The sequence below is a fragment of the Mus caroli genome, unplaced genomic scaffold (genome assembly GCF_978045245.1).
Source record: "Mus caroli unplaced genomic scaffold, Mus_caroli_1 scaffold_11, whole genome shotgun sequence".
Lineage (NCBI taxonomy): Eukaryota > Metazoa > Chordata > Mammalia > Rodentia > Muridae > Mus > Mus caroli.
The window spans coordinates 77,096,736-77,111,444 of record NW_028227266.1 but is presented as its reverse complement, the minus strand read 5'-3'; the positions used below and the strand labels follow the sequence as shown (position 1 = coordinate 77,111,444).

Genomic DNA, 14,709 nt, shown 5'->3' with positions numbered 1-14,709 from the left:
CTTTTAATCCTAGCTTGTGAGGAGGCACAGTCAGGGGGATCTCTATAAGTCGGAGGCCAGCCATATCAAGTTTCATGGCAGCCAAGGCTACATAATGAGGCCCTGTCTTCAAACAAACCAAAACAAATCAAAACAGCAGTTTGTCAAGTCAAAGACTGCATATGCCGGGTGGTGGTGGCGCACACCTTTAATCCCAGCACTTGGGAGGCAGAGGCAGGTGTATTTCTGAGTTTGAGGCCAGCCTGGTCTACAAAGTGAGTTCCAGGACAGCCAGGGCTACAGAGAGAAACCCTGTCTCAAAAAAAACCAAAACATAAAAAGACTCCATATTCATGTATTATGTCTTGCTTTCCCAAAAGACCTGAAGCTGGGTTCTTGGAAAAGAAATTAAGTATTTATTTTCCACATGTTCTCTGAGTCAATGGCCAAGTCAGGCAACCCTTTCTGTCAGGCCTTAAAGTCAGGGTTCCCTAAGCTATGCCGTAACATGGCAAAGAATTTTCATAACAACCAGCTCTTGGGAGATTAATACCTTCTAAGGGGGTGCCTCCATGTCCCCAATATCTTCACTGAGGCTCATATTTCAAGATCTCAGCTCCTTAATATTTTCTTTTTTTTTTTTTTTTTTTTTTTTTTTTGGTTTTTACGAGACAGGGTTTCTCTGTATAGCCCTGGCTGTCCTGGAGCTCACTTTGTAGACCAGGCTGGCCTCGAACTCAGAAATCCACCTGCCTCTGCCTCCCGAGTGCTGGGATTAAAGGCGTGCGCCACCACGCCCGGCAATATTTTCATATCTTTATTTGTTACATTGACTGTGGGGAAACATGCTAAAGGATAGAAGGCCTCTGTAGAAGAAAGCTGAGGAGACACTCACATGAAAAGACAAACTCTCTGTAGATAACTGAGCACTAAGGAAGAAAAGACCCCCAGCCCACTGTGCCCCTGGGGCTGGCATTGTCTATGCCTTCCTGAATCAGGCCTGAGCTGGTAACTTTCTAGGTCCTCTTCTTCATGAGTTAACACATGACACAATAAGGGTCTTTACTATTCAAATGTGTTAGCCACTATAACACTGGCATCACAGGAGGGATAATCTACATCAGAAAATGAAAGGGTGTCATGTCATCGTCTTTGTGGGCTGACTCTAAGGGCATCACTCCCTCCTTCTGCCTGTGCAGATCAGTGGAGATGACACAGTGGAGGGGAGCGAGGTGTAGAAGCTAGTGTCCATTTACCAGGGTGTCAAAGTGTTCTGAGGAGACTCTGAGGAGACGGTAGAATTCTGCCATGTAAACATAATACTTATTTTAAATTGTTTTATCTAGGTATTTATTTATTGAGACAGAATCTTTGTATGTAACTTGACTGTTCTAGACTCAACATGTAGAACAGGCTGGGCTTAGACTAACATAGACACGCCTGTCTCTGCCTCCAGTTGCTGGGATTAAAGATGTGGATCATAGCCAGGAGTGGTGGCGCATGCCTTTAATCCCAGCACTTGGGAGGCAGAGGCAGATGGATTTCTGAGTTCAAGGCCAGCCTGGTCTACAAAGTGAGTTCTAGGACAGCCAGGACTATACAGAGAAAACCTGTCTCGAAAAAAACAAACAAACAAACAAACAAAAAGATGTGGATCACAGCACTAAGCACCATTTTATATTTAGTATTTTTTAAATTACATGTATGTGTGTGTGCAGACGTTCATAGAGGGCAGAAGAGGGCACCAGATCCCTCCAAAACTGCAGTTAGAGGAAGAGCAAGAAGCATTCTTAGATGCCTGGCGTGGTGGCACAGGCCTTTAATCCCAGCACTCGGGAGGCAGAGGCAGGTGGATTTCTGAGTTTGAGGCCAGCCTGGTCTACAAAGTAAGTTCCAGGACAGCCAGGGCTATACAGAGAAACCCTGTCTGGGGAAAAAAAAAAAGTGAAATGATTATAGAACTCCTGTAAGGACCGAGTCTGCGGTGACCTGACTCAGAGGAACCTCTGCATGGTCATTTCTCCTCAAGGGACATAAGCATCAAGTTTCATGAGTACCCCCAAGAGCATACAGAGCAGAACCCTAGGTCACAATGTGTTCTTAGCACTGGGGGCTCTCAGGGAAGACCGGAAGAGGTCTTGATGAAGAAGGGTTCCATGGGATACCTCTAAAATGAACAAGGTCCAGCTATTACCCAGTCAAGGCCTGGCCAAAAGCAGGAACAGAATGTTAGAAAATTCCAGAATCCTTAGAAAAGTCAAGACAAACTACTCTTTGGAGAAACAATATTAAGAGGCCCATGGCTCTAAATGGGCATCCTTCTGGGGAGAAAGTATGGCTGTAAGTAGCCACAGTGTCGCCCTGAAAGGCACAGACCCTTCTATTTCTGATTCTCCGAGGTTTTCAGGGGCGGGGGGAGTGTGGTCAGGCTCCAAACCATGTGACCATGTATGCGCTCTGTCGAGTGCTTTGCTGTGCTTTCAAGCAGATGAGTATTCTGGGCCATCTTTGCTACCCACCTTTGCTCTAGAACCCCCGAGAGCCCAGCCAAACATCACCTACTAGAGAACAAAACTGACTGGTCTCTGGCAGTGTTCCGACCATGACATCTATCAACCATTATAAAGTGCGTGAATGAGCAAAAGTACACGCTGTACAGATATTAAAAGGTCAAAACAAAACACCTCCTTTTGTTGTAATTGAAAAACATGAATTAACAGCCTGGGGGGGGGTGCATGTCTTTAATCCCAGCACCTGGGAGACAGAGGCAGGCAGATCTCTGAGTTTGAGGCCAGCCTGGTCTACAGAGTGAATTTCAAGATTGCTAGGGCTACACAGAGAAACCCAGTCTTGAAAAATTGAGATAGATAGATAGAACTACTGTATGAAATAGGAAGCCAGAAAAGAGGTAGTCGATGTGCCCCATCCATGAAAGAACTGTAGTCCTCCCTCATCAACACATGGGGATGGAAGGGACAAAGCCTATACCTAAATAGCTCCCCACACACTTGCACTCAGTTTCACTAGTTTCCTCTGTACCTGCCAGTTGTTTATGGCATATATAATGTGGAAGACATCTGCACCTGCCAGGTGTTTATAGTGTTTATACCATGGAAGACACCTACACCTGCCAGGTATTTATGGTGTATATAGCATGGAAGACACCTGCACCTGCCAGGAGTTTATGGTATATATAATGTGGAAGACACCTGCACCTGCCAGTTATTTATACTGCATGTAGCATGGAAGACACCTACACCTGCCAGGTGTTTATAGTGTATATAGCATGGAAGACACCTGCACCTGCCAAGTGTTTATGGCATATAGAACATGGAAGACACCTGCACCTGCCAGGTGTCTATGACATATATAACATGAAAGATACCTTGTGAATCTTGTCACTTTCTGAACCTTGTGAAGTTCCTTAGCTCCCAGAGGATTGCCAGCCACACTCAGCTGCGGATCCTAAGATTCTTGCTATACAATAGTTTTTGTTTTCTGCAGTATAGTGGGGCAGGGATGTAGCTGAGTAGTAGAGTTCTCTAGCAGGGGATGTCACAATTTTCCAGGCCTTAGCAACCAGGCAGCGGGAAGCTCAGTGGGAGATATTTCCAACAAACTGTCCTCAACCTAACAGGAGCTCTTCCAGAGAGATAGAAACCCAGAGGGGTTTGGGTATGTGGGTGACATGAGGGTCAGGCTAAAATGAATCTGGTTTGGAACAATACTTGAGCATCCTTAGATCTTCCTGGCCAGACATTCCAGCCTGGAGGATGTGTCAGGTTCAGTGAGAGCATGTCTGGAAACAGAGAACAGGAAAAGAGAGTTGGAGAAAGATGCTGATGTTGAACGGCTACACATCCCTAGGTGTTGTGAAAACTATTCTCTCTGCTTCCTGCCCCAACACAAGGAGTTAAGATTAGACTGAGAAGCAAGACAATGAAGAATAAAACTTAGAGAAAACAGATCTCTCACAGTATCCTGCTGCAAGAACTGTAACCTGTTCTGACCAGTCCGTCCCTCCCGAGATAACAGGAGACACAAGTATTGGAAGTCTCCGTTGTAGTTGCTTGGTTTGGGTTGGGTACAAGAGTTTAAGGCTACAGAGAAAATGAGGGCGAAATAGTCTCATGACCTCCACCTTCCTCTCAATCAAACTCAAACCCAGACAGCTGGAGGTTAAAACAATTGGCACTCCTGCGCCCCTCCCCGCCCCCCAAGCCTATCAAAGAGTGGGAGCATTTTAACTCTCTGGGGGCTGGCATGGGCTTAGCAAGTAAGGTACAGTGATATTATCTACCTGGGATGCTAGGATTCAAAAAACAAAAAAACAAAACAAAAATAACAAAACAAACAAAAAACTCTGCCCCCAAAAGGAAAGGAAATCACAAATTAACTGTCGTCCTGATGAATATGGTCAGGGATGTTGTCTTCCTCACAGATCTTTGAAAAACTGATGTGGACAAACAACACTTGTGGCTAGCCCCAGCTCCCTAAGGGAATCTGAAAATACAGAGACAGGGTGTGTGTGTGTGTGGTAGTGGTGGTGGTGGGGTAACATATGGCTTGTTAAGTAAAAGTAACTTCAGCTGGGAGCATCTCCAGAGAACAGCTCAAGCAAATGTATGGACCTGTGGAAAGCTGTTCCGTATTTCCAGTGGGCAGGCAGGCTTGTCAGCACTACTGACAGAAACAGAGCAGCCCTCGGGACAGGGAATGACAACCAGTGAGACATACAAACCTTGACAGACATCATTGTATTAGGTTTAAAACGATTTTTTTTTTTTAAAAAAAAAACCTTAATCAGGAATTAATTCCACTTAAAGAAGAAATGACACAGGATTAGGAACTCTGAAATAAATAAAATCTGTCAATGTTTGTTATGTTTGTTTCAAAACCCACTTCTGTCTTTTAGATGAAAACACGAATCAGTGTTGTAAAGGATTTCTAAGGTTAACAATTCAGACAGCAGACAAGGCACACTCTACAGACTCTAGTAGCCTACCTTGGGCTATATCTTTGAAAGTAACACGGAATTAAGTAGAGCACAGGAGGAGATTCCAATTAAGCCACCAAATCAAATTCTTTGTGTCAGCAGTATCCTGGGCAGGGCCTAGAATATTACAGTCTGAAGACCTGGTAGAGGACCTTTGTTAGTGTTGGCAGACCCAGCCCACCCACTTGCGCTGTGCGCGCCTTGCTGGGGGTGGGGTTGGGGGGGCGCCAGCGTGGCATAGAAGGGGCGGGGCCAGGCTGGGCAGCTTTGAAAAGCGAGACCAGACCAGCTGCCAAGCAGCGCCCCGTCCTCCTGCTTGCAGTATGGCATCCCACACGGCTGATGCTGACGCCAAGTCAGACCCTGACTCTCAGAAGCTGCTCAACGTCCTGCCTGTGTCCCTGCGACTTCGCACGCGGCCCTGGTGGTTCCCAATTCAGGAAGTCAGCAATCCTCTGGTGCTCTACATGGAAGCCTGGGTGGCAGAAAGGGTCATAGGTGAGCTCACCCCAGGCGGGGGTCTGGGTTAGCTCTCTGTATCCTTTTAGGGGCAGCAAAGGTTTGGGTTAGTTAGTTCTCTCTGTACTCTGCTAGGGGCAGCAAGTCCATGCCCCATCCCTCAGTCTAATCTGCCCTTCAAAGACTGCGCCTTCCCATCTGAAGCCATTCTACGGCTTAGACTTAGAGTCTCTTCCTCACCTGTTTAGGCACAGACCAAGCAGAAATCTCAGAAATAGAGTGGATGTGCCAAGCCCTGCTGACAGTGGACTCAGTCAACTCTGGGAACCTAGTTGAAATCACCATCTTTGGACAACCCCGTGCACAGACGCGAATGAAAAATATTCTCTTGAATATGGCGGCCTGGCACAAAGGAAACGAAGTCCAAAGAGGTAAGGGACTTTGACAACCCACTTGTGGAGTAAGCCGCGGGAGAGTCTCACAATTTCAGTTTTCAAACACCAGGAAACTACATTGTCCCTGGGTAGCCCTTTCCAAAGCCCTTAAATGGCAGGAAGGTAGGGAAAGAAAGACGGACACACCCAAGGCCCATTAACCCCTCTGCTCAGCCATAGGCACCAGTCTTCCTAGATTCCAGGTCCAGAAGTCCTTCTCTTTAAAACTCTGCTCCCCTCCCACCTGACTGTTGGTGTTGATCCTTTTCCAGCTGCGAAGGTGAAAGAAGTTGAAGAGTTCTTGAAAATTCGTGCCTCCTCAATCCTAAGCAAGTTTAGTAAGAAAGGGCTAAAACTGGCTGGCTTTCCGCTTCCGCCGGAGGGAAGAGAAACACCGATGGAGTCTTAAATCACTACACGTATTTTCTTACCTGCCTTCACGAGCACCTCCTGTTTATTTTTCTTTGCAAATAGCAATTTGTAGAACTATTCCAATATAAAAAAAAATTTTTTTTTTGGTATGTTGTTGGTTTGGTCACATACAGTAAAATTTATAAACACTTGACTATTCAGTTGATGGTTCGGGAGTGTGTAGGTTGTATTCCTACGGTTTCTAACAACACCTCAGTCCGGCCCTCAAGAATGGCACAGTTGACTTAAAAGTGGGCCCTAACTCCTGTGTTAAACAAATTATTATTTTTTGTTTTGTTTTGTTTTTTCGAGATAGGGTTTCTCTCTGTATAGCCCTGGCTGCCCTGGAACTCACTTTGTAGACCAGGCTGGCCTCGAACTCAAAAATCCACCTGCCTCTGCCTCCCAAGTGCTGGGATTAAAGGCGTGCGCCACCACGCCTGGCCCAAGCAAATTATTTTAAATTACCCAGTAGTTTGGGAAAAGGGCATCATTAAAATGTCAACTCTTGATCCTTTTGTCCTTCCTTATTGAGACAGAATATCTATGTCGCTCTGACCGTCCTGGAGTCTCCTATTTAGACCAGGCTGGCCTTGAACTCCGATCTACCTGCTTCTGCCTCCCAAGTTCTGTGATAGAGGTGTGCTCCACCATTTCTGGCTACCCTTTTGTACTATTTAACCTACTCCAGTTAAGGCAGTAGTCTCAACCTGGGATCACAATATATTCCTGTATATCGGATATTTACATTACAATTCAGAAGAGTGGTCAAGTTATGAAGTAGCAACGAGATGTACGATTGGAAATCAACACAACGTGAAATGTATTAAAGGGCCGAAGCATTAGAAAGAGTGGGAACCATTGATTTATAGTGTGCAAGAATTCACTTGGGAGCCGGGCAGTGGTGGTGCAATGCCTTTGATCCCAGCTCACGAGGCAGAGGCAGGTGGATCCCTTGAATTTAAGGCCAGCCAGAATTATGGAGAATCCCTGTACCAGGAAGGGGGTTGGACAGGAGAATTCACTTTGGAAGGGCCTCAAAACAATATCCTGGGCCCCTTCTCCATTGATTCCCCGTGAGAGGATACATTAATTTGCACCTCTAACATGCTCAGGATGCTGAAACACGACTTTGGGGCAATCATTTCTGCTCAAGGTTGCTAAGCTGTTACCATGCTTCCTGTCACCCGGGCCCCACCCACCCATGTGCCAGCAGAGGAGCTCCGGTTTTCTCACAGAAATTTGTCATACTTTTTTTTTTCTGGTGTGAACTTTATTAAAAAAAAAGTCAATACCGTTTAAGCAGATTGATTAATCATCATTAGCAGAATTATGATTAGGCTCATGCATAAAACTTAAAACTTTTTAGTAACTTCTGGACAAAATTCTGTGTTTCTACCAGAATTTGTATTTATTAGCCTATACTTGAGCCCCCAAACTCAGGACCACAGGCTGTGAGTAGCATATTTTCAGATAAAGCTTTGCTGTTTTTATTTATTTATGTGTAAGGGTTGTTTTGCCTGTATATATCTGTATATATGTCTGTGCACCACATGTGTGTCTGGTGCCTGCAGAGGCCAGAAGAGAGCATCAGATCCCTCTGCAACTTCTATTACAGGCAATTGTTAGCTTCCATATGGGTGCTGGGAATCAAACTTGGGTCCTTGGAAGAGCAACCCGGTGCTCTTAATCACCAGGCCATGATTCCACTTCCCAGATAGAACCCGCCTCTCTTTTTTTCCTTCCACCCCGTCCCCCCTTCTCTCTCTGACAAAGGCTGGTTTTGGTTTTTTGTTTTTGTCGCTCTCTCAGAGACCCCAGAAGAGGGCATCAGATCCCATTAACAGATGTTTGTGAGCCACTCTGTGGTTGCTGGGAATTGAACTCCTGGCCTCTGGAAGAGCAGTCAGTGCTCTTAACCTCTGAGCCATCTCTCCAGCCCCAGAGCCTTTCAAAAGGGGCTAGAGTGGTGGCTCAGCAGATACAAGCACAAGTCTCAGGAAAAAGGGATGCAATGAATATAAAATTAAGTCATATCATCACTATACCTGTAAACATGCACTCCGAAAGAAAACGTGAACAAAGGTGTGAACCTGGGGAAGATCACGTGATGACCTGAGTTGACCCAGACACCAAAGCAGTGACAATTCCATTTTGGACTTTTAACTCTGTAATTACAGGGATTCATTTCTGTTGTTTAAACTAACTGGGTTATTTTGTTGTGATAGCCCAAAGAAGTTAACACATTTAACAGATCTGTGCTGGATTCTCTTCTCATCCATTTGCCAATATTCTGTGCATGTGCACCCATATATATATATATATATATATATATATATATATATATATATATATATATGCATAGAGACTTGCAAGGAGAGTCCTGAGGTTAACTCTGATGTCTGCTTCAATCTCTGTACTTTTATGTTTTTGTTTGTTTGTGGTTTTCAAGACTGGCTTTCTTTGTGTACCCTTGATTGTCCTGGAATCTTCTCTTTCAATCTGTGTGGCCAGTGAACTCACCTGCCCCTGCCTCCTGGAGTGTTGGAATTAAAGGTATGGGTCTCCTTAGGGAGTGGCCTATGTGGCCTTGGATGTCGGGAACTTGCTATGTAAACCAGGCTGGCCTCAAGCTTTGAGATCTTCCTGCCTCTGTCTCCTAAACCTGAGATTAAAGGAGGGGCCACCACACCATGCTTCATTGTATTTTTTTGAGACAGGGTCTTTTGCTGAACCTAGACCTCACCTATTAGGCTAATTAGTCCAGCTGGCAAGCACCAAGACTCCTCTATTCTCTGCATTCTCAACACTAGGGTTACATACAGGTGTGGCGTGGGTGCCTGGCTTTTTAATCAAATGCTGGAAGAAAAAACCCAGTTCTGTTTTTGTAGCAAGTTCTATGCCTACTGGCTGCCCCCCACCCCCACCCCAGCCTCCTTTGATTAGTCTCTCCCTCCCAGGTGCGGGGAGGAGGCTAGGAGATTGAAATGTACTCTGCCTGCAACTTGATAAATGGCAAAGAATGACCTTAAATTCCAACTCCTCGAACCTCTACCTCCCCAGTTCTGGGATGAGGAGTGTGGCCCACCATTCCTGTTCTGCCCTGAATATATTGAAAACTGGCAGGAGAATGCTCTGACATTCTCTTCTTCACACTTAAGGGCCAATGTAGATTATGCATTAGCATTATGCCAAGCACCTAATCTGGGTGCTTGGGACCTAAGCAGTTGGCTCAGCAACATTAGGGAGGGAATAGAACAGAAGCAACAACTCCATGATGCAGGCCTAGCTGTGCCTGCACTTTGTTTTACACCTGCTGTAGCGGGGCGGGGGGCAAGGGCTCGGCACATATGACGGCACCTGTGGGGTTGGCTGAAGACAACCCCAGAGCCGTTTCTTTCTCTCTGTGGGCTCGGATACAGGTCCTTATGCTTGGCTGGCAAGCTCTTCAGCTGCTGAGCCATCTTACCAGACCCTCTTTTTGTTTCTGAGCATGTGCAAAGATTTTTATTTGACCAAAATAACCTGTAGTGGAGGAACTAGTAAGAAAATATCATCAGTTTGAAGATGCGAAGAGCCGAGAGAGACATGGGCCACCAATATGCTAAAATGGATTTGCCAAACTGACCAACTACACACATGTACACACACACACACTTTTCTACTGCTACATTTTTCATGTAACTTATAGAGCTGCAAAACTCTTTTAAATCCAGTTGTGAGCCGGGCGTGGTGGCGCACGCCTTTAATCCCAGCACTCGGGAGGCAGAGGCAGGCGGATTTCTGAGTTCGAGGCCAGCCTGGTCTACAAAGTGAGTGCCAGGACAGCCAGGACTACACAGAGAAACCCTGTCTCGAAAAACCAAAAAAAAAAAAAAAAAAAAAAAAAAAAAAAAAAAAAAAAAAATCCAGTTGTGTCTCAGCCACTATGCTGGTTGCAACCAGGTTTTGAACCTGATACAACTCAAGGCACCTGACTAGAATAGCCACAGCTTGGAAAAGTTTTCCAGAGAGCAACAGTAGCTGCTCCACCCACAAGCCAGGTGCACTGGGTTCTAGCAGCATCAGGAAAGCACATGACTGGGCTGAGTTCAATTCCCAGCAACCACATGGTGGCTCACAACCATCTGTAATGGGATCTGATGCCCTCTTCTGGTGTGTCCGAAGACAGCTACAGTGTACTTACTTTTTTTGTTTTGTTTTTTTGAGACAGGGTTTTTGTAGCTCCTAACTCCAGGGAATCGGATGGTTTTTCTAACCTCTCAGGCACCAGAAACACACCTGGTTGTGTACAGGTATACATGCAAGAAAAAACACTCATAATTTTTTTTTTTGTTTTTGTTTTTTCGAGACAGGGTTTCTCTGTATAGCCCTGGCTGTCCTGGAACTCACTCTGTAGACTAGGCTGGCCTTGAACTAACAGAGATCCACCTGCCTCTGCCTCCCAAGTGCTGGGATTAAAGGCATGCGTCACCACTGCCCGGCATAAATTTTTTGTAATTCAAAAAAAAAAAAATTAAAAAATAAGCCAAACCCAAACTTTTTATTTCCTTCAAAATATCTGAATGGTCTAGAAAGCTCTGGTCAGAATTCTCAAGGACAGATTCAGAATGCTAATGCAGTGAAGACTGGCACATTAGCAAGCCTTTGTCTTCCCAGAGACCACTGGATGCGGGACTGCATCTTTTGAGTGCTCCCTGCGGGGAACCTTGGAGGAACAGCTAGGGCTACAGTCCCTCCTTCAGATCTGAGACAGCAGACAACTGGAATAAGAATAGCCTCTCATCCAGAGATTAACAATACTTATTATAGGGCTAAAATGCCGGGTTAGTTAAAAGCATTTGTTGCTTTTGCAGAGGATTTGGGTTCGGTTCCCAGCACTCACCTGGTAAATTCATAACGGCCCACTCCCAGGGACATTTAACACCCTCTTCCAACAATGTACACATATACTAATGTACACATATACCTACATATACAGGTACAAAAAATTGAATTACAAAAAAAAAAAACAAACCAAAAACCATTTAGTGAACATAGGAGTGTTGCTCCTCCCTGTAATCCCAAAGAGTCAGAAGGCTGAAGCAGGAGGATTGATGTTAGAGAAGAGCCTGGGCTACAAACGAGACCTGCCTCAAAAAGAACAAAATTTAAGAAACACAATTGTGTATATGTGTGATGTGTATATATCTATCCCAATGCTGATGTGAATATATGTGGAGTATATATGTATGGTGATATATATGGTGAATTTATCTCAATAGTGATATATATATATATATATATATAGGTATGTGTATATGTATGCATATGGTGATGTCTACCACTCAATGGTGATATAAATGTAGTATAGCCGGGCAGTGGTGGTGCACGTCTTTAATACCAGCACTTGGGAGGCAGAGACAGGTGGATTTCTGAGTTCGAGGCCAGCCTGGTCTACAGAGTGAGTTCCAGGACAGCCAGGGCTACCTACACAGAGGAACCCTGTCTCGAAAACAAAAACAAAAAACAGAATAACAAAACAAATATAGTATAACGCTTTTATCTGGTCATCTGATCACTGTTGTGTTATCATCCTGATTCAACCTAGGCTCAGGCCAGCTGTAACCATATATTCCTCCCTTCAACCCTTATTTTCAGAGATGAATACAGAAGCACACCACTGAGGTACCCACAGTAAGTGAGAGATTCCTACTCTAGTGGAGAAAAGGTACAAATGAGATGCTAATACATCAGGTATGTGAACGTCCAGAAGGAAGAAGAAAGCTGACAGTAGGGAGGGGTTCTCTCAACAGAGATAAATATGCATCACAGACTAGCAAAACCGGCCAGTGCTCAGTTCCTGGCACTCAGGAGATAAAGGCAGGGTAATCTCTGGGAGTTCAAGGACAGCCTGTTCTACTGTATACGGAGTTCCAGGCCAGCCAAAGTTACAGAGTTAAGACCCTACCTAGATACGAAACAACAAAAGCATGAACGCAAGCACGAGTGAGATTACTTAAAGCCTAATAAGGCAGACAAAGGGAGCTGGGTTTCTTTTTTCTTTTTTTTTTTTTTTTTTTAAATTGAAGGAGGTGCTGGGCGCGGTAGCATGCACCTAGCCTTCCCAGCACTTGGGAAGAGGATAGTAAAGTGGATGGATGCCAGCCTTAGCCAGACCGCAGAATAGGGGTTTCCTTACTGCTCACAAAAGGGAGAGCAGTTAAGCGGTGGGAACACAGACTTATCTCCACAGATGAGGGTTTTCTCGCACTGCTGTCAATAGTACTTATTACACGTACTCGTTCCTAAGTCTCCTACATGTACGTATTAAATGTATAGGATTACATACCAAGCTTTGTTTTGAGATAGGGCCCCACTTAGCCCAAACTGGCCTAGAACTTGCTTTGTAGTTAAGACGGGTCATGAACTCCAGATATCCTCCTGCCTCCCAATAAGATGGACCGGGAAAGGGGATTAAACAATTTGCCTTAGGTCATAAAGCCAGAAAGCTCCCCACGTGGGATATATTCCAGTTAACTATCAAACTGATCTCCATTACGGTAAACTGAAAACCTACTTTGGTGGCTCTTCAACCCTCACAAGTCCCACTTCCCCTAAGGCAGCAATTTACATTCCATGTTACAAGCTAGACAGTGTTTCACAACAGGATGGATGCCCAAGTTTAAGATTCCACAGGCTTGTCGGGCATGGTGGCTCACGCCTTTAATCTCAGCACTCCGGAGGCAGAGGCAGGCGGATTTCGGAGTTCGAGGCCAGCCTGGTCTACAAAGTGAGTTCCAGGACAGCCAGGGCCACACAGAGAAACCCCTGTCTCGAAAAACAAAAAAACCCGGGCGGTGGTGGCGCACGCCTTTAATCCCAGCACTTGGGAGGCAGAGGCAGGCGGATTTCTGAGTTCGAGGCCAGCCTGGTCTACAAAGTGAGTTCCAGGACAGCCAGGGCTATACAGAGAAACCCTGTCTCGAAAAACCAAAAAAAAAAAAAAAAAAAGAAAAACAAAAAAAGATCCCACAGGCTATAATCTGTTCAGGCATTTACAAGGATACAAACGGGACACCGGAAAAAGGGTACTGGCTCTTTTCATATTTTAATGATGACACACATTTTATTCATTTCAATTTTATTTTTTTAGAATGGTAACCTTGGTATTCACATCAGAATGTGCAGTAGGGATCCAGGAATATCTTGCTAGGATGTAACAAAGCTAAAAATCCCGCCAGAACCAAACACTGGCCACAGCATAACCTGCGTCCAGGTGGGAGACACAATGACCGGAAACTGGCTTCACTCGATATACTGGCCTAGCTCCAGGGTCTTCATGGATTCCTCCAGCTTCAGCACTTCTGCATGAGAACCACCAAACAGGAGGGTTAAGTGTCGTGGGACAGGAGCAAGGCCGCATGATTCACCATCTCTTTAAGCATGTTTTTGTGGACCTCTAATTAGAACCAGGGGCCCACTGGGCCAGTTCTAACGTTCTCCTAGAAACCTGGAGATGGGAGTGGGGTGGGGCAGGGTTACCTCAGATAACCCTCCCCAGAGGGATAAGTCTTACGTCTGGGCCCCCGAACTTCCAAAAGGTTGTCAGAGACGGCCTAGAGACCAAGGAGGAGTCCCAGGCGATGCCCAAAAGTAAGGCATCCTCAGAGGGATGCAAGCAGTGGAGATGTGAAAAGGGAGGTAAACTCGGTGGAGGCAGGAGGCTGCTCCACCGCACCTTGGTTCAGGGCACCTGTTAGAGACTCTCACCTTTTTGCTGGCGCAGGCGGTACCTCTCAGCCATGGACTGAAGCATCCATTTAGCCCGAACCTTGTTGTTTTGAGAGCCGTAAATGAAGACCTCGGTAAGTTCTTCAGGAGATTCCAGGTTCTTCAGCTCAAACATAGCCTGGCTCACCTGCTCGATGTGAGACATTCGAGATCCCTGTGGGCCTGTCCGGGGAAAGGCAATGAGCAGAGCTCCAAGACCCGGAGCTTTGGGCCTTGGCAGCGAGGTCAAGAGTAGCTACTCACCAAACAGATATTTCAGCACCAGCGACTGAACCTGGAATACTTCTGGATCTTTCAGGTCTTCAGGAACTTTCACCCACGGGGGGATGTCTTTACGGGTCAGGAAGGTTACCATCATAACCCCTGCTAAGGAACCAGACTTCAGGGAAGACGAGATCAAGCTTATCCACCACGGCCCACAGCTCCAGGTTCAGGAAGTTTTAGCACCTGTGAGGGCGGTGTTTGACTAGACCACGCCCACTAGGGCCCGCCTCCTATGGGGCCCAATCCCAGGCGGCTCCCGCAGGCTATGCCCCTGGGGAAACTAAGGCAAGCCGCCTGCCCGATACAAGCTAACTAGGTTGGTCGCCTGTACTGCCTTGTTTATCCGAATCCGGGGGTGGGGGGGTCTTGGGAATAGAAGTCAGTGCTGATGAC

At 45.8% G+C, this 14,709-nt stretch overlaps 2 protein-coding genes across 3 annotated transcripts; one reads left to right on the top strand and one right to left on the bottom strand.

The window, feature by feature from the left end:
- The first annotated feature begins 5,298 nt into the window (after window positions 1-5,298).
- On the top strand, window positions 5,299-6,277 carry Ooep (oocyte expressed protein). Its single transcript, XM_021173255.2, has 3 exons — window positions 5,299-5,473; window positions 5,683-5,865; window positions 6,141-6,277. The coding sequence occupies exons 1-3, from the start codon at window positions 5,299-5,301 to the stop codon at window positions 6,275-6,277; spliced, it is 495 nt and encodes a 164-aa protein (XP_021028914.1).
- A 7,289-nt stretch (window positions 6,278-13,566) lies between these two features.
- On the bottom strand, window positions 13,567-14,410 carry Dppa5 (developmental pluripotency associated 5). Of its 2 annotated transcripts, none has more exons than XM_021171224.1 (3): window positions 14,296-14,410; window positions 14,032-14,214; window positions 13,567-13,625 (listed from the first exon to the last, which is right to left on the bottom strand). In XM_021171224.1, the coding sequence occupies exons 1-3, from the start codon at window positions 14,408-14,410 to the stop codon at window positions 13,567-13,569; spliced, it is 357 nt and encodes a 118-aa protein (XP_021026883.1). The 2 variants fall into 2 exon arrangements, with proteins under 2 accessions (XP_021026883.1, XP_085684403.1); XM_085828277.1 differs by having other exon boundaries at window positions 13,567-13,622; window positions 14,026-14,214; window positions 14,296-14,407.
- Between the last annotated feature and the right edge of the window lie 299 nt (window positions 14,411-14,709).